The sequence below is a fragment of the Semicossyphus pulcher genome, unplaced genomic scaffold (assembly GCF_022749685.1).
Source record: "Semicossyphus pulcher isolate SPU_LCO1_2020_fin unplaced genomic scaffold, fSemPul1.0.p SCAF_24, whole genome shotgun sequence".
Lineage (NCBI taxonomy): Eukaryota > Metazoa > Chordata > Actinopteri > Labriformes > Labridae > Semicossyphus > Semicossyphus pulcher.
Window position 1 is genome coordinate 9778874 of NW_027211698.1, and position 18925 is coordinate 9797798.

An 18925-nucleotide genomic window follows, 5' to 3' on the forward strand; every position below is an offset into this window, starting at 1 on the left:
CAAAATACAATCAAAAGCAGTTATATTACAAAAGGCAACGTATACAAACTTTGGCCCTAACATTGAGTCAATAAAGCCCTTTTCAGAAATGTAAAATACAACGTTTTAAGGTGTTTTGTTGTTCAATGTTCCTTTAACAAAGTAATGATAAATTAACTTCACATGTATTTACTTTTTTCTTTTTTCTAGTTCTCTAATCATACTATTTATTTATTTTTTATCTCACTAAGAGAAATTCTGTTAAAGCGGGCCTACGGCAATGCAGTGCAAAAAGATAATTCATCTACATGTAGGGAACAATTTGTAAAGCAAAAAAGAAAGCTGGTAAAAAGAGTAATTGCAACAATATTTTGGTATTTATGCTTAAATCCAACATTGTTCGGGACCTGTGCGTTATTTTGTGTTATCAAAGAGTGGCCTTAGCACTCGTCTACACTTCACTCCAGGAAATGATTTGGGGACTTCTGGGAAGTCGTTGTCCTTCTTCTCAGCAGTAGACGTCTGCAGCCTGAGGCCTGCCTGCTCGCTCTGTTGCTTTATTAAAGGAGCAACTCCAGCAATCAAAGGAGTTCTGATGCGAAAGATAAAAACATTTTTTACATTAATGTACCAATGGGTAGGAAAGTCAATGGACAAAGAAGTAATAAAACATTATGGATGCATTAAAACATTTTTTTCTTTCTAAATCTGTCATATCTGCAGGGTACGGAGCCCCTAAAGTCCCAAAAGGTGACATTTTTTATCCTGTGCGCACAAGATAATAACTTGTTTGCACAAGATAATAATTTGTTTGCACATGATAATTATCTTGTGCACACAAGATAAAAATGTTCACCTTTTGGGACTTAAGGGGCTCCGTAGATTACCTTTTTGCAGGGAGGAGAAATTTATTCTGCCATGTTTCAAACAATGGTGAAAACATATCAACATATACTGATACTGCTTTTTACAGAGCCCCTGAAGTCCCAAAAGTTAATTATCTTGTGGCAACAAGTTATTATCTTGTGCGAACAATATAATTATCTTGTGGGAACAAGTTATTATCTTGTGTGAACAATATAATTATCTTGTGGGAACAAGTTATTATCTTGTGCGCACAAGTTATTTTCTTGTGCGAACAATATAATTATCTTGTGGGAACAAGTTATTATCTTGTGCGCACAAGTTATTTTCTTGTGCGAACAATATAATTATCTTGTGGGAACAAGTTATTATCTTGTACGCACGAGATAATTATCTTGTGGGAACAAGTTATTATCTTGTGCGAACAATGTAATCATCTTGTGGGAACAAGTTATTATCTTGTGCGAACAATATAATTATCTTGTGGGAACAAGTTATTATCTTGTACGCACAAGATAATTATCTTGTGGGAACAAGTTATTATCTTGTGCGAACAATATAATTATCTTGTGCGAACAATATAATTATCTTGTGGGAACAAGTTATTATCTTGTGGGAACAAGTTATTATCTCGTGGGAACAAGTTATTTTCTTGTACGCACAATATAATTATCTTGTGGGAACAAGTTATTTTCTTGTGCAAACAATATAATTATCTTGTGGGAACAAGTTATTATCTTGTGGGAACAAGTTATTGTCTTGTGCGCACAAGATACAATTTTTCACCTTATGGGTGTTCAGGGGCTCTGTAGCAGGGTAACACAGCAATGAAGTACTGATTCTGGCTGATTTTCATGTCAGGATAATACAAAAATAAATTTTAAAAAGTGCAGTGCTAGCTTTTGGAGTGTTAGAGAGTGTTACCCCGTTATAGGAGATGATGCTTCTGGGGATTTGTTTTCCTTCTTAGCAGTAGACGTCCGCAGCCTGACGCCTGCCTGCTCGCTCTGATGCCGGGTTGAAGGAGTTGCAATTAAAGGCGTTTTGGTCCTTTAGATAAAAAAAAGACATGGAGGTCAATATTCAAATCAGTGTATGAATGGGTAGGAAATTATAAAGAAGTAATAAACATGGATGCATTACACCTTTTTCTTCCCTCTAAAACTGCCCAAAAAAATGTATCTTCAGGGTAGCACAGCAAAGGCGAACTGATTCGGGCTTATTTTAATGTAAAGGAGTGTTAGAGAGTGTTACCCCATTATAGGAGATGATGTGTCTGGGAAGTTGTTTTCCTTCTTAGCAGTAGACATCTGCAGCCTGAGGCCTGCCTGCTCGCTCTGTTGCCGCATTGAAGGAGTTACTCCGGCAATTAAAGGCGTTTTGGTCCTTTAGATAAAAACAAGACATTGAAGTCAATTTTCATATCAGTGAATCAATGGGTAGGAAATTCTAGTAATAAACATGGATGCATTATACCTAAAACTGTCACAAAAAATGTATCTGCAGGGTAGCACAGCAAAGAGATTGGAGTGTTAGAGAGTGTTACCCCACTACAGGAGATGAGGCTTCTGGTAAGTTGTTTTCCTTCATAGCAGGAGGCGTCTGCAGCCTGAGGCCGGCCTGCTCGCTCTGTCGCTGGATTGAAGGAGTCCTTAAGATAAAAGCCAAGTCAATTTTTACCACAATTTACTGCAAATATATAAAGCAAAACAACAACAGTGCAGCGCTAGCTTTTGGAGGGTTAGAGAGTGTTACCCCTTTGTAGGAGATGATGCTTCTGGGAAGTTGTTTTCCTTCTGAGCCGTATACGTCTGCTCGTTGCCTTGCTGGATTGAATGAGTCCTTTAGATAAAAACAAGACATTGAAGCCAATTTTTACATCAATGTATCAATGGGTTGGAAAGTAAATTACAAAATAGACAAAGAAGTAATAAAACAGTATGGACGCATTATACTTTTTTCCTTTTTAATCTGTCAAAAATGTTTTTGCAAAACATGTAGCTTTTGGAGTGTTAGCGAAAGCTGGCAAAATGTGGAAATGAGGTGTTCAGTGTGGCTGCATTTCCCCCGAAATTTAGGAAAATATAACTAATATCAGCAAAAACACCGCAAAGAAGGACTGATTCTCTGTAAGTTCTGTGATGATAACAACAGCAGCAATTCTAGTTTAAGCTAGCAACACGTCAGCAATCGCTGTTCCCATCACATATTTTAAGGTTGCATTGTTATCTTAAGTAGGGACAGTTAAAAATAAGTATTTCATTTATCTTCAGAGGTCAAAGGACGTCAGGAGGGAACTTCCAAAAACACGGTCAGACTAGCCCCCACGTCATTGGTATACTGAGTATTACGGTAAGAGAGTCGAAGCATTGATTTCAAAATAAAATCACTGATCCTGTGAAATTGGTTTCACACAGGCTACGTTTAATTAATCAAGCAATAATAAATAAATACATATATTAATGACGGTATTAAAAATACCTTTTCCGCTGTTGTTTCCACAAGCACAGAACTGCTGCAACACAAGCAATGACCACTGGCACTACAATGGCCCAAGCGATGTAGCTGTTATCAGATCCAGATTCTGCCTCTACACCTGAAAAAAAAAACACATCAGAAACGTGAAGTATTAATCAATCTAATAATCTGTATCTTTGGACGTGTTTCTCACCATCAGCAGACGTCTGTTCGACCTCAGGAATCGTCACAGACACCTTTTTTGGAGGAACGGAGAGCACTTGAACTGCACATTCAACCCGTGCGCTGTTGTTATGGAGACGAGAGAGCACAGCTGTCCTGGTGACAGCGACTGTACCGTTTGTGTTGGTGTGAACGTGGTCAGAAGAGTCGAGTTTGAGTTGTAGGACACTTAATGTCACGGTGGGAGCAGGTCGACCTGTGGCCGAGCAGGAAACAACGGCCTCTTCAGAAGAAACTCTGACATCTAAAACGGGGCCATGCAGCTCTGCAAACACAAGGTCATTAAAAATATGACATTAATGACATTAAAGAAGGATTACAAATGTGTCTAATAATGCAGACAGGCTCACCATAGAGTTTGAGGCAGGTTGAACCAATGAGAGCACCACCAGGGTAGGTGTTAAACAGACAGCGATAGCAGCCTTCATCCTGCTCCGTCACCTCCCTGATCACTAAGGAGGTGTTCTGCAGTCCACTAACTTTAATCTCCACATTGTCTTGATAACCAGGATTCACTCTTTGACCAAAATCTTTGTTGTAGATGGCAATATTCATCACTCCCTCAGGTGTAACCTTCTGCCAGGTGACTTGAAGAACGGTTTTAGTTTCTATCAGCAGACAGTTTAAGCAGGCCTGGTCTCCTGCTGCTGCGCACACAGTCTGCTGTGTTTGTATCAGAGCTGTTAGACCTGCACGAGATCAGGCAGATGGAAAGTGTATTTTACATTTATAATAAATCTGATGAAAATATATATATTTACAATACGCGACTACAACAGTGATAAATTCAGGTTTGATAGGGCGTGTTTTTCGCTGCAAAATGATATGAATGCAAAGCAGTTTAAAAAGACGCACCGCAAAACACGTGAAGTGTAACGCGCAACTGCAACATCTCAACAACAGACTCACACAGCGGTGCGTTCAGTTTAGGAAAACTAAATTACGCAGGGCTTATTAAATAGACTGTTTGAGATCTTACTTACCTTTCTGAGACAATACCGAAGCACAGAGTAAAAGTGTAACTGCACCGTGCGCCATCTTTGATTTTGATTTGAACTGAATTTACCGCCAAAGTAAAAGTGAAAGGTAGAAGTGTGAGCACGTCACTAACTGCTACAGAGGCTGCACACAGACACGTTTACAGCAGAATTATTTACACATTTTTTATATATTATCAAATTAAAATAGCTTTTTAAAAAGCTATTAATTAATTAATAAGCTAAAAATATTATACTTTATTAAAACATAATGTTTATACAGCAATCAGATGATTTAACATTATGTAAAGTGAAATTTGTTCGTTAACTAAATGTACTCCTTGTATCTGTTAAAAGTCTGAGTTACTGATCGATTGTAGTCCACAAAACAATAAAACAGGAAGTTCATAAAAAAGTGGAAAGGGGGCTCTGAAGACATTCCTAGCATTGGGAGCAGGAACTTTAGATTTCCTATTTTTACTGGAAAAAACTTTCATGAAAACAAAAAGACAGCAGCGAGAGAGAGAGAGAGAGGTGAAATGATATATCTGTGCTTTTTAATGTTTCAATGTTTATATACAAACACACAAAAACATGAAAAACCATGTAATACTGTGTATTTAACCATCAGAGGCTGATTGAAAGTGTTTGTTTACTGACTAAAGGAAAAGAGGGAGTGAAACCAGGTGGGAAACCTACGTCCAGATGTGCATTCTGTACTTATTCCACCACAGCTGGTTAGGTGCCAGAAGACAGATGTTATTTAAAATTGCTTTAGCAGAACGCTGATGCTGATTGGCTAAAGCAATACAGTGTAAAACGATAATTCATCTACATACAACAATTTGTAAAAAAGCAAAAATTCTAATGTATGTATTTATTGTGTCCTATTGTCAATATTTGTTATCAGTAAATACAACAAGTCTTCTGTTGTTACATTTTTGATTTATAATATACAAATAATCTTCATTTAAAAAAAAGCAATAGCAGTAATTATATACACAAACATACAAAGTAATAAGGAGTCATGTCTGGAACAAATGACGCAAATCACTCATCTGGATGCAACAGTGAATCTCAGCGGGAAGTGTTTGTCATTAACTCAACTCTCAACTAAACTTTATTTATATAGCACTTTAAAAACAGCTGAAAATAAAGTGCTGTACACAAATAGACAAAATAAAACAATTAAAAGCAATAGAATAAAAAAAAATAAAAAAAACAAGAATAAACACTAAAATAGTTGATTCATTGTTTTTAAAACAATCAGAAACAATAAAACAATTAATAAAAACAAACCAGACCTCGGTACCTCCAGGAGCAGCAGGTCAGCTGACCTGAGGCACCGAGCAGGAGTGTAGGGCTGGAGGAGCTCAGAGAGGTAAGGCGGGGCGAGACCATTTAAAGACTTAAAAACAAATAGAAGAATCTTAAAATGGACTCTAAGGTGCACAGGCAGCCAGTGGATGGAGGCCAGGATGGGGGTTATGTGCTCCCTCTTACGTGCTCCAGTTAGCAGGCGAGCGGCTGCATTTTGCACCAGCTGGAGATGAGCAAGGGAGGATTGGCTGACTCCAAAATAAAGTGCATTGCAGTAATCCTGCTGAGATGTTATAAAGGCGTGGATCCCTGTCTCAAAGTGCTTTTGTGCAAGGAAAGGCTTCACCTTTGCCAGCTGCCTAATCAGAAAAAAGCTGGACTTCACTACAGCACTAATTTGCCGATCCAATTTAAAATCACTGTCCATCTTAAAACCCAAGTTAGTGACTGTTGGCTTCACATAGCCTGCCAAAGGGCCCAAGTCAATGGTCGTGGGGTTCACAAGAGCCACTGGGGCCAAACACCATCACTTCTGTTTTTTCCTCGTTCAAATTTAAAAAGTTCAAGGCCATCCAGGATTTGATGTCTTCAAGACAAAAGTGGTGTGAGGGAGAAACATTTTTCTTTTTCAGCGGAAAATATATCTGACTGTCGTCCGCATAACAATGAAAAGAGATGCCATGCTTTCTCAGGATGGATCCCAGGGGCAGCAAATACAAAGAGAAAAGCAGGGGCCCTAAAATGGACCCCTGTGGAACCCCATACAACAGTGGAGCAGCGCCGATTTCCCAGGCTTACACTCATGCTCCTGTCAGCCAGATAAGATTTTAACCACTCTAGAGCAGTACCACAAATACCCACTAGGTGGTGTAACCGAGCCACTAAGGTGTTGTGGTCCACAGTGTCAAAAACTGCAGTTAGGTCCAACAGAACAAGGATTACGTGGTCACCAGAGTCATTAGCCTGAAGGATGTCATTAAAACTCTTGATAGAGCTGACTCGGTGCTATGCAGAGTTTTAAAGCCAGATTGAAAGACCTCCAGGACATCTAGAAACTATTTTAACTGAGCATGAACAACTTTCTCCAAAATTTTGGAAATAAACGGCAGCTTGGAGATGGGTCTAAAATTGGCCAGCAGGCTGCAATCAAGGCCAGGTTTCTTAAGTAGTGGCTGCACCACTGCATGTTTAAAACTTAAGGGGACAACACCAGAAGACAGACTGCTGTTAATGATACCTAGGACTGACTGCCCTATACTAGGAAAAACCTCTTTAAGGAGACGAGGAGAGACAGCGTCACAGGGGGAACCTGAAGGCTTAATATGGTCAACCAGATCTTCTAAGAACGACAGGGACACAGGCTCTTGACAGTGGATTTATGTGTAAATCCAACGTCTTTGGGCACCTGTGCGTTATTCTGTGCTACTAAAGAGTCGACTTAGCTCTTGTCTCACTTTAGATGATCTGGAGACTTTTGGGACATTGTTGTCCTCCTTTTTCCCAGTCGACGTCCGCAGCCTTAGGCCTTCCTGCTCGTTCAGTTGCTGCACTAAAGGAGTTCCTCTAGCAGTTGCAGGAGTTCTGGTCCTTCAGATAAAACCAAGAATTTAAAGTTAATTTCTACATGAATGTATTATTGTGTAGGAAAGAACATGACAAAATAGACAGGGAAGTAGCTCAACATTATGGATGCATTATAACCTTTTTTCCCACTAAATCTGTCTGCAGGGTAAATTATCTGAGGGATCCATTTCTTATTTACTCAAGTAAAGTAATCATGTCAACACACACTGATATATTCAGATACAGCTGTAATAGGCTTATATTGATTATTATCTGGCAGATACATGCCGCGCATCCCCACAGAAAATAAATATGTAAAAGAGAAACTGATAATCGTCTTACTCATGACGGTCCTCCGTAGATTTAAGAGGCGTTTTGATCACCTCAGGGTCCTTCTGTGACACCCTGAAGGATTTAAGAAAAGTTCATGTTAAACATGTATCAAGTATTTGTTTGCAAGTATTTGTTTCGGCACGGCCAATTATCGGCGCCGATATTCGGTATTTTGACTATTTTGTTTTTTATCCGACGGCCGATAAGAGATCAATTTAAAACTAGGTTATTTTGGCTCTGATGCATATGCTTAAAGGCATTTAAACAAAGTTAAGTGTTGGAGTTTGTATTATTCAAAATTTGACGCCAATATTTTCACTTTTACTGCAAATGAATATCGGCTTCAAATATCAGTTATCGGCCTCCTTGACTACTAATAATCGGTATCGGCCCTGAAAAAAACATATCGGTCTATCTCTAACTATAAGACTAGGGTTGTTCCGATACCAACTCCAGTATTGGAAATGCCTCCAATACTGCTTTAAACACAAAACAGGTCTCGTGAGTACACAGTCAATGAAGCGAACCAATACCATCATTTTTTAGCCCCCCGATAAATTAACTTGTTTTTGATTCTCCAAAACTGTCGCCAGATATATTTACCATGGCTGCCACCAGCAACTGTTTTAAAGGAACAAAGAATGTTTTGTGGCCAATTATCAGCCGACGTTAGCAAACAACAACAGTGCTAGCGGAGCGTGTTACGTTAGTCAAAGCTAGCAAGATGTCAGCAATCAGTGTTTTCCACGACATATTTAAAGGCTGCATTTTTAAATTTCAAGTAAAAATTATAAAACCCAGAAAAAAAAAACACGGCAAAGAAGTTCTGATTTGGGAAACTTTTCATGTGACGATAGCAAGTGCAGTGCTTGCTAGCGGAGAGTGTAGTAATCTCTTTTTTCCCATCACCATTTTAAGGCTACATCTTTCAATATTTTCGAGAAGAAGAAGAGAAGATGATTCAAATCGCCAAAAACAGCAAAGAAGACACTATTTGAAGTTAACTTTAATGGGATTATAGCAAACAACCACAGTGCAGTGCTAGCAGAGGGGTGTAATGTTACTCAAAAATGTGCTGCTGATGTCAGCTTGGCTTGTTTTTATTTAACAAGGCAGGCCATACAACGATAGCAAACACATCTATACAGGGTTTGGGGTTAAGAGCTGTTAAATTATTATTACACGGCTGTGTTAAATTCTCGATGCTGACTGGTTAATTATAGCATTCTGAGGTCTGTTATTTGTCGATAACAGACCGTTGTTATGGAGAACAGACCGTCGCTAGGGATGCAGCTCTAATCACACAATCCGGAGGCCTAACTGTGATCGTATCAGCCAAAAGAAGTCCGGTAAATTTGACATCAGTCTGTTTACAGATGGGACGAAAAGAGAAGAACAGCAGAGAGAAAGCAATGAAGGTTGAAAAACTGCAAACACACAGTACGGCGGTGTTTAAAGACGGTGAAAGGAAAATGGAAATGTTTCCAATTACTGTGAGCAAAGTTAGCTAGGTTAGCTCATTTAAAGAAGGCTCAAGTTAACCGTTGCTATGGACGCAGCTCTCCCTGTGAGTGTAACGGACTATTTTTAAATTTTTAATTATTTTTTAAATGACTAAAATCATTTACAAATTTATATATTTTGTCATATAATTGATTTCATAAGTAAAAAGCTGCGGCTTTTAATGTATGATGTCCTGCGCACCCTGTCGGGGTTCCATTCCTCAATAACAACCTGCTCACTATACATTATCCCCAACATATTAACTTACATTTTTTCGTATTTCTTTGGTACTAGAAGGTTGCTCAGTATTGAATTTATATCAGGAAGGAAAAAAACGTCATCAGAACATCTCGAAACAGGCACGAGCTAAAGGTAAAAAGAAAAAGGGTACCTTTTCCACTGTTGTTTCCACAAGCACAGAATTGCAGCAATTAAAACAATGGCCACTAACACAATCACGACAACGACCCAAGTGATGTAGTTATCAGATCCAGATTCTGCCTTCAAAACTGAAAAAAGACAACAAAGAAACATCAGAAACATGAAGTATTAATCAGTCTAATAATCTGTGACTGTGGACGTGTTTCTCACCATCAGAAGAAGACGTCGGTTCGACCTCAGGAATCGTCACAGACACCTTTTTGGGAGGGACGGAGAGCACTTGAGCTGCACATTCAACCTGTGCGCTGTTGTTATGGAGACGAGAGAGCACAGCTGTCCTGGTGACAGTGACCGTACCGTTTGTGTTGGTGTGAACGTGGTCAGAAGAGTTGACTTTGTGTTGTAGGACACTTAATGTCACGGTGGGAGCAGGTCGACCTGTGGCCGAGCAGGAAACAACGGCCTCTTCAGAAGAGTTTGAAACTCTGACATCTAAAACGGGGCCATGCAGCTCTGCAAACACAAGATCATTAAAAATATGACATTAATGACATTAAAGAAAGATTACAAATGTGTATAATAATGCAGACAGGCTCACCATAGAGTTTGAGGCAGGTTAAACCAGTGAGAGCACCATCAGGGTAGGTGTTAAACAGACAGCGATAGCAGCCTTCATCATACTCTGTCACCTCTCTGATCACTATGGAGGTGTTCTGCAGTCCACCATCATTGATCTCCACTCTACCGATAAAATACGGATCCACTCTTTGACCAAAGTATTTATTATCAGTGGCAAGAGTCTTTTCTTTACCAGGTGAACACTTCTGCCAGGTGACTTGAAGAACATCTCTAGTTTGCATCAGCCGACAGCTGAAATGAGCCTCCTCTCCCAGTGCTGCCATCACAGTCAGCTGTGTTTGTATCAGAGCTGTTAGACCTGCAAACCAAATGAGTTACTTTAAGGGACAGAAAAACAGCACTATACAAACATCAGTCAGACCCAGGACGGAGAATCGTCAAAAATAAAACACGTCAGCGTACTAAGGGATGCAATTGTTAGAAAACTACTTTTAGTGTTTCTTCATAATCAAGATAAAGTGAAAGTTAAAATCAAATATATTTTGTTTGATATTGACAGCATAGTGTTTAGAAATTACAAGTACCATTTTGATTATTTACGGCAGTGAAAGGCTTAATAGGAGGTTAATGTCTAGTTTGTTACTTTAACAGTTAAACACAGACAGTAAAGACGACATAATAAGATATTGTTTTGTGAGACCAATTCAGGACATAATTCAAGGCGTAATCTAGTTTTGGTTTCAATCTGGATTAAACCTTGAGTAAGTAACATCATTGATCATGCATTTAACTATTAAATAAAGCAACTTTTGCAATCTTCCAAATTGCAGTCCACTAACTATTAAACTATTAAACCGCTGTGTTTGTATCAGAGCTGTTAGACCTGCACGAGATCAGGGAGATGGAAAGTGTGTTTTACATTTATAATGAATGTGATATAAGTTTTAAAAAAAAAGTTGAATCTGAAGTATCCTGGCGTGACTGTGTGCCTTTATATGTGCTGCAAGTTTACAGGATAAGTGGCCATAGCATATTAGAGGTATATTACAGGCTACAATACGCGACTACAACAGTGATAAATTCGGGTTTGTTAGTGTGTGTTTTTCGCTGCATAATATGATACAAGATATGAATTGAAGCAGTGACTAATGGCAAAGTATTTTAATTAACCGCCAAAAATGTGGAGCGTAATGCGCAAGCCAACAACAGAATCACGCAAGTGTGCGTTCATTTTAGGAAACCTAAGTTGCACAGGGCTTAATAAAAAAGACTAAATGAAATCTTACTTACCTTCCTGAAAAAGTCCCGAAGCACAGAGGAAAAGTATGACTGCACGGTGCGCCATTGTTAAATTGAACTGAATCTACCGCCAAACAAAGTGAAAGTGTTTGAGGAGATAAGTACGGAAGCCCGTTTCCGCCACTTGGATTAAAAAAGAGAAGCTCCTGTAAGTCATTACATTGAGATACTTTCTCAATATTTCGACTTAGTATTTCAAAATAATGACTATTGAGATAACAGGTCATTATTTTGAGATATTAAGTCGAAATATTGAGAAAGTATCGACGTATAATGACTCAGCCTACAGTGGTGGAAACGAGCTTCCATACGTAAGATTAATTTACATTCTTGTGTCTAAAACCACACTCCATTAAGTTTTAGTTTTACGAATTTCTCCACAAATTATATCCGACTGTTTGCCAAATATAATTTTTTTTAATAAAGACGTAATATCGAAGTTAAAAACTTGATTGATGATTGATTTATGACTCATGATGAAGCTGCACCTAATATTAAATCCTCCAGTATTAAGCAGGTGCTTTGTCATGACCCGGCATTCCTAACCGTTAACAGAAGTAACGATGGCTGAAGTATTATTATATTTATTATTATAATAAGAATACATAAATTAATCGATCACAGCACAACAGATTGGCACACACAAATTTAAAAATGCCATACTTCTTTATTTAGGTCTAAATTGAGGAAGAATGAGCAGGGGGTGTGGAAGATGAAGCTTAAAGTGAGGAAGAAGAAGCAGGGGGTGTGGAAGATGAAGCTTAAAGTGAGGAAGAAGAAGCAGGGGGTGTGGAAGATGAAGCTTAAAGTGAGGAAGAAGAAGCAGGGGGTGTGGAAGATGAAGCTTAAAGTGAGGAAGAAGAAGCAGGAGGTGTGGAAGATGAAGCTTAAAGTGAGGAAGAAGAAGCAGAAGGTGTAGAAAAATGAGCTTAAAGTGGGGAAGATGAAGGTGAGGAAGAGGAAGAAGCTGAAAGTGAGATAAAAAAAAGCTGATGAGTGAGAGATATAGCAAGAGGGAGTAAGACAGAGAGAGGGAGAGAACAAGAGAGAGAGGGAGGAAGAGAGAGAGCAAGAGGGAGTAAGAGATAGAGAGAGAGAGGCAGAGAAAGACACTCGTGTGTCTTACTGCACTAATTAGCTCATCTCAATCAGCTGTGTGGCTGTGACTCCTGGTTGAAACTGTTGATTTTCTTGACATTTTAGCTCTGAATTTTCTACTGCAGGGCCAAACCCGTAACTGATATCAGCAAAATGACCACACCAGCAGAAACCTTAGAGTCTACTGAAGACACACATGTAATTTTCATGGCATAGATGCCAGAAATGTGGCCAAGGTGGCGATAGAAGAGAATGCTCACATCTTGTGTGTATTGGAACTTTGCTGTCAGAATTTAACATAGGAGCAGATGGAGGCAGTTGTCAAGTTCATGTTGGATTTAAGCTTCTTGTGGCAGAACTGTAAAACTTTTTGCTTTAATAACCCAGCTAGCAGTACCAGCACAAGTTTACTTACATTTTGATGTATGAATTATGCATGTGGAGTGAAAATTGTGGGCTCAGGAGCAATTTGTTTGGATACATTTTGAGTTATTTTTAACCTGCTCTACACTCTACCGATGACATCACGTGCTCTAGCCTGTGCCATCTGCACCCATTGTAAAATCTGAAAATTGCTGAAAACATCTTGTTACTTAGAGCTGAATTATGCAAAAACTGTAAAAGATAGCAAAATGCTGAATACAAGTACAATAGTAGAAAGATTTGTGAACATTTTAAAGCAAAAATGAAGACTGTGAGTGAAAGTATGCTGAAGCAGTAGCGTGTCAAAGTTGAAGGAGTTGAAGTGAAGTTGAAGATTTTTCCCATCTGGTTCAATAGTAAAAATAAAAGTAGAAAAAGTAGAATATTTAAAAAAAGTAGGAGTAGAAATGTGAAAAGTAGTAGCGTAAATGTGCTGAAGAAGATGAACAGTTTGATAGTTGAATGGTTTCTGTAGCCCAAAGTATGTAAAAGTAGTAGCGGGACAAAAACGTACGGAAGAAGTAGCTATAATAATAATAATAATAATAAAGAACCGAATAACAATAGTGAGAATGCTGTATCAGCATTCCCACTAATAAATAAAACAAGAAGTTCTGTTTAACTACAAACCAGCCTGTGTTGAAATCTGAATAAACAGGGACCTCTAGTGGCCAAATAGTGCAACTGATGCTGATAACCTGCCGCTCACATTGAGGCTTAATTGGATAAAATAATTAAATACAAATAATTATGAATATATGAAGGTTTGACAGGTCCGGTATAGTTGTCGTCACAGTTATCATTAGCAGGAGTAGAAGACATTCCTAGCATTGGGAGCAGGAACTTTAGATTTCCTATTTTTACTGGAAAAAACTTTCAGGAAAACAAAAAGACAGCAGCGAGAGAGAGAGAGAGAGGTGAAATGATATATCTGTGCTTTTTAATGTTTCAATGTTTATATACAAACACACAAAAACATGAAAACAGCAAATGGTTTAAAAATGATTTAGTGTATTTAACCATCAGAGGCTGATTGAAAGTGTTTGTTTACTGACTAAAGGAAAAGAGGGAGTGAAACCAGGTGGGAAACCTACGTCCAGATGTGCATTCTGTACTTATTCCACCACAGCTGGTTAGGTGCCAGAAGACAGATGTTATTTAAAATTGCTTTAGCAGAACGCTGATGCTGATTGGCTAAAGCAATACAGTGTAAAACGATAATTCATCTACATACAACAATTTGTAAAAAAGCAAAAATTCTAATGTATGTATTTATTGTGTCCTATTGTGAATATTTGTAATCAGTAAATACAACAAGTCTTCTGTTGTTACATTTTTGATTTATAATATACAAATAATCTTCATTAAAAAAAGCAATAGCAGTAATTATATACACAAACATACAAAGTAAGAAGGAGACATGTCTGGAACAAATGACGCAAATCACTCATCTGGATGCAACAGTGAATCTCAGCGGGAAGTGTTTGTCATTAACAGGGACAGACATGCTCTTTGACAAATGCAACAATTATGTGTAAATCCAACATCTTTTGGCACCTGTGCGTTACTCTTTGTTACAAAAGAGTCGACTTAGCTTTTGTCTCACTTTAGGAGATGATTTGGAGCCTTTGGGGACATTGTTGTCCTTCTTTTTCACAGTCGACGTCCGCTGCCTTGTGCCTGTCTGCTCGTTCAGTTGCTGCACTAAAGGAGTTCCTCTAGCAGTTGCAGGAGTTCTGGTCCTTCAGATAAAAACAAGAATTTAAAGTTAATTTCTACATGAATGTATTATTGTGTAGGAAAGAACATGACAAAATAGACAGGGAAGTAGCTCAACATTATGGATGCATTATAACCTTTTTTCCCACTAAATCTGTCTGCAGGGTAAATTATCTGAGGGATCCATTTCTTATTTACTCAAGTAAAGTAATCATGTCAACACACACTGATATATTCAGATACAGCTGTAATAGGCTTATATTGATTATTATCTGGCAGATACATGCCGCGCATCCCCACAGAAAATAAATATGTAAAAGAGAAAATGATAATCGTCTTACTCAGGACGGTCCTCCGTAGATTTAAGAGGCGTTTCGATCTCCTCAGGGTCCTTCTGTGACACCCTGAAGGATTTAAGAAAAGTTCATGTTAAACATGTATCAAGTTTTGTTTGCAGCTATTAAGTTATTATTACACGGCTGTGTTAAATTCTCGATGCTGACTGGTTAATTACAGCATTCTGAGGTCTGTTATGTCTCGATAACAGACCGTCGTTATGAAGAACAGACCGTTGCTAGGGATGTAGCTCTCTCTGTGAGTGTAACGGACTATTTTTACATTTTTAATTATTTTTTAAATGACTAAAATCATTTACAAATTTATATATTTTGTCGAAGAATTGATTTCATAAGTAAAAAGCTGCGGCTTTTAATGTATGATGTCCTGCGCACCCTGTCGGGGTTCCATTCCTCAATAACAACCTGCTCACTATACATTATCCCCAACATATTAACTTACATTTTTTCGTATTTCTTTGGTACTAGAAGGTTGCTCAGTATTGGAATTCATATCAGGAAGGAAAAAACGTCATCAGAACATCTCGAAACAGGCGCGAGCTAAAGGTAAAAAGAAAAAGGGTACCTTTTCCACTGTTGTTTCCACAAGCACAGAATTGCAGCAATTAAAACAATGGCCACTAACACAATCCCGACAACGACCCAAGTGGTGATGTAGTTATCAGATCCAGATTCTGCCTTCAAAGCTGAAAAAAACAAACAAAGAAACATCAGAAACATGAAGTATTAATCAGTCTAATAATCTGTGGCGGTGGACGTGTTTCTCACCATCAGAAGAAGACGTCTGTTTGACCTCAGGAATCGTCACAGACACCTTTTTGGGAGGAACGGAGAGCACTTGAACTGCACATTCAACCTGTGCGCTGTTGTTATGGTGACGAGAGAGCACAGCTGTCCTGGTGACAGTGACTGTACCGTTTGTGTTGGTGTGAACGTGGTCAGAAGAGACGAGTTTGAGTTGTAGGACACTTAATGTCACGGTGGGAGCAGGTCGACCTGTGGCCGAGCAGGAAACAACGGCCTCTTCAGAAGAAACTCTGACATCTAAAACGGGGCCATGCAGCTCTGCAAACACAAGGTCATTAAAAATATGACATTAATGACATTAAAGAAAGATTATACAAATGTGTCTAATAATGCAGACAGGCTCACCATAGAGTTTGAGGCAGGTATAATCAATGAGGGCACCATCAGGGTAGGTGTTAAACAGACAGCGATAGCAGCCTTCATCCTGCTCCGTCACCTCCCTGATCACTATGGAGGTGTTCTGCAGTCCTCCAACTTTTAACTCCACTTTGCCTTGATAACCAGGATTCACTCTTTCACCAGAGTATTTGTTGTAGGTGCCAATATTCATCTCTCCCTCAGGTGTAACCTTCTGCCAGGTGACTTGATGAACGGTTTTAGTTTCCATCAGCAGACAGTTTAAGCAGGCCTGGTCTCCTGCTGCTGCGCACACAGTCCGCTGTGTTTGTATCAGAGCTGTTAGACCTGCACGAGATCAGGCAGATGGAAAGTGTATTTTACATTTATAATGAATGTGATATATGTGGTTATATCTTAACTCTTTGTAAGTTTAAAAGTTTAAAACAAATTTTGAATCTGAAGTATCCTGGCGTGACTGTGTGCCTTTATATGTGCTGCAAGTTTACAGGATAAGTGGCCATAGCATATTAGAGGTATATTACAGGCTACAATACGCGACTACAACAGTGATGAATTCGGGGTTGTTAGTGTGTGTTTTTCGCTGCATAATATGATACAAGATATGAATTGAAGCAGTGACTAATGGAAAAGTATTTTCAAAATTTACCGCCAAAAATGTGGAGCGTAACGCGCAAGCCAACAACAGAATCACACAAGTGTGCGTTCATTTTAGGAAACCTAAGTTGCACAGGGCTTAATAAAAAAGACTAAACGAAATCTTACTTACCTTCCTGAAAATGTCCCGAAGCACAGAGGAAAAGTATGACTGCACGGTGCGCCATTTTCATTTGAACTGAATCAACCGCCAAACAAAGTGAAAGTGTTTGAGGAGATAAGTACGGAAGCCCGTTTCCGCCACTTGGATTAAAAAAGAGAATTGGGTCATTACATAGAGATACCTAACTTCCCTAAAGCCATTACATTAAGATACTTTCTCAAAATTTCGACTTCATATCTCAATAGTCATTATTTTGAAATACTAAGTCAAAATATTGAGAAAGTATCGAAGTATAAGTTGTTGTTTTTTTTACCAATTTCTCCACAAATTATATCCGACTATTTGCCAAATATTTTTTTTTATAAAAACGTAATATCGAAGTTAAAAACCTGATTGATGATTGATTTATGACTCATGATGAAGCTGCACCTCATATTAAATCCTCCAGTATTAAGCAGGTGCTTTGTCATGACCCGGCATTCCTAACCGTTAACAGAAGTAACAATGGCTGAAGTATTATTATATTTATTATTATAATAAGAATACATAAATTAATCGATCACAGCGCAACAGATTAGCACACACAAATGTAAAAATGCCATACTTCTTTATTTAGGTCTACCAAAACTTACATTAAAAGTATAATGTAGTCCGATAAAAATAAAAAAATATTTTGGAGGTTCATAAGAGGAAATAAAATGCATCACATATTCAAACATGTTGTGTCAGACAAGTAACAAAGACATGACGTATATCAGTCCACAATAAATAAAACTGGAAGTTCCGTTGAACTACAAACCAGCCTGTGTTGAAATCTGAATCAACAGGGACCTCTAGTGGCCAAATAGTGCAACTGATGCTGATTATCTGCAGCACACATTGAGGCACAATTAGGAAATAAACAATGATAAATACATGACGGTTTGACAAGGTCAGTAATGTTGGCCACAGTTAGCAGCCGTAGAAGACATTCCCTGCCTTGGTAGCAGGAACAGTGATAACGGACTCATGTAACTAATCATTTATTTGTCATCATTTGAATATTAGACAGTAAGAGATTTTTCTATTTTTAGTAGAAACATATTTTCAAGATGGCAGCCGGAGAGAGGTGAAAAGATATGTACGTTTTTTAATGTTTGATGTACCTACACCACCTTGAGCGTTTAGCCCCCTGCATGCGGAAGCGGGGGATACCAGTTAACACGTACTTTAGTCATCAAGTGATATTGACATATTTTTTGTAGGGCATGTCAGTGATTTAGGTTGACACAATGACACACATATGAAAAGAGTTAACAAAAAATAAGCGTACAAAACAGTATCAAGTAACAGGAAAGAAAACAGTGAGAGGTGAAACAATACTTCTGTAATTGTTGAGTTGTGAATATCAGTTCACTGGTATGAGCAGCATGATGTAAAAAAAAGCTTATTGTACAAAAATACATTCATGATGTCACAAACGTCACAAAACTCTGTCAGAACACTTCTTATAAAAAACAGACTGTGGGATTGATCAGATTAACAGTGAGTACATCGTTAATCATAATCAAGAGGAAAATGTGCATTACACGTGCAGTAAATACCAACAGGAAGTTATAAAGGCGGGTCCTGAGATATAAAATGAGACAATATATAGCAGCTTTAAGAATGACTGTAGTTCATCTGGAGGTTCCTGTGTGGCTGACAGAGCTGGACCAACATTCATCGACTTAAACCAGGAGTGGCAAACTCACATGAGGTAGTGAGTCACGTGTTCAAATGAGACGTAGCAGAGGCCGGACTCGAATTTGCCAACATCATTATGACTTAACTCATAGATATTGAAATCACTCAACAAGAGCCAGCAGATACTTGTAACTATCAGTGAGCGTTTCATATCGTCTCACAAACAAGAATAAAATTACACT

General features: G+C 38.4%; 3 protein-coding genes and 1 long non-coding RNA gene across 4 annotated transcripts; all 4 read right to left on the minus strand.

Moving 5' to 3' along the window:
* Positions 1 to 81: 81 nt before the first annotated feature.
* LOC138603795 (uncharacterized) lies at positions 82 to 4098 on the minus strand. Its single transcript, XM_069675705.1, has 8 exons — positions 3894 to 4098; positions 3515 to 3808; positions 3325 to 3439; positions 2599 to 2685; positions 2390 to 2494; positions 2098 to 2229; positions 1768 to 1893; positions 82 to 571 (listed from the first exon to the last, which is right to left on the minus strand). Exons 1-8 carry the CDS (start codon positions 4096 to 4098, stop codon positions 394 to 396), a joined length of 1242 nt encoding a protein of 413 aa, XP_069531806.1. The 3' UTR covers positions 82 to 393.
* A 3276-nt stretch (positions 4099 to 7374) lies between these two features.
* Positions 7375 to 9734, minus strand: LOC138603715 (uncharacterized). The gene is made up of 3 exons (XR_011309252.1): positions 9631 to 9734; positions 7746 to 7808; positions 7375 to 7427 (listed from the first exon to the last, which is right to left on the minus strand). It is a non-coding gene; the product is annotated as an uncharacterized lncRNA (long non-coding RNA).
* A 58-nt stretch (positions 9735 to 9792) lies between these two features.
* LOC138603796 (OX-2 membrane glycoprotein-like) lies at positions 9793 to 11544 on the minus strand. Its single transcript, XM_069675706.1, has 3 exons — positions 11490 to 11544; positions 10219 to 10557; positions 9793 to 10133 (listed from the first exon to the last, which is right to left on the minus strand). Exons 1-3 carry the CDS (start codon positions 11542 to 11544, stop codon positions 9793 to 9795), a joined length of 735 nt encoding a protein of 244 aa, XP_069531807.1.
* Positions 11545 to 13958: 2414 nt separating this feature from the next.
* On the minus strand, positions 13959 to 17082 carry LOC138603653 (OX-2 membrane glycoprotein-like). Its single transcript, XM_069675529.1, has 6 exons — positions 17028 to 17082; positions 16247 to 16585; positions 15863 to 16159; positions 15660 to 15780; positions 15080 to 15142; positions 13959 to 14761 (listed from the first exon to the last, which is right to left on the minus strand). The coding sequence occupies exons 1-6, from the start codon at positions 17080 to 17082 to the stop codon at positions 14584 to 14586; spliced, it is 1053 nt and encodes a 350-aa protein (XP_069531630.1). The 3' UTR covers positions 13959 to 14583.
* Positions 17083 to 18925: the final 1843 nt, after the last annotated feature.

Excerpts from the sequence above, each read along its gene's own strand:
- LOC138603795 (XM_069675705.1), bottom strand. The coding sequence starts at position 4,098 with ATGAATATTGCCATCTACAACAAAGATTTTGGTCAAAGAGTGAATCCT. Across the intron at positions 3,809-3,893 it reads AACCTGCCTCAAACTCTATG|AGCTGCATGGCCCCGTTTTA; the intron begins GTGAGCCTGTCT and ends TTGTGTTTGCAG. Across the intron at positions 3,440-3,514 it reads CGAACAGACGTCTGCTGATG|GTGTAGAGGCAGAATCTGGA; the intron begins GTGAGAAACACG and ends TTTTTTTTTCAG.
- LOC138603653 (XM_069675529.1), bottom strand. The coding sequence starts at position 17,082 with ATGGCGCACCGTGCAGTCATACTTTTCCTCTGTGCTTCGGGACATTTT. Across the intron at positions 15,143-15,659 it reads TGGAAACAACAGTGGAAAAG|GGTGTCACAGAAGGACCCTG; the intron begins GTACCCTTTTTC and ends TAAATCCTTCAG. Across the intron at positions 14,762-15,079 it reads TCTACGGAGGACCGTCCTGA|GACCAGAACTCCTGCAACTG; the intron begins GTAAGACGATTA and ends TTTTATCTGAAG.
- LOC138603796 (XM_069675706.1), bottom strand. The coding sequence starts at position 11,544 with ATGGCGCACCGTGCAGTCATACTTTTCCTCTGTGCTTCGGGACTTTTT. Across the intron at positions 10,558-11,489 it reads TTCGGGACTTTTTCAGGAAG|GTCTAACAGCTCTGATACAA; the intron begins GTAAGTAAGATT and ends TTTGGTTTGCAG. Across the intron at positions 10,134-10,218 it reads AACCTGCCTCAAACTCTATG|AGCTGCATGGCCCCGTTTTA; the intron begins GTGAGCCTGTCT and ends TTGTGTTTGCAG.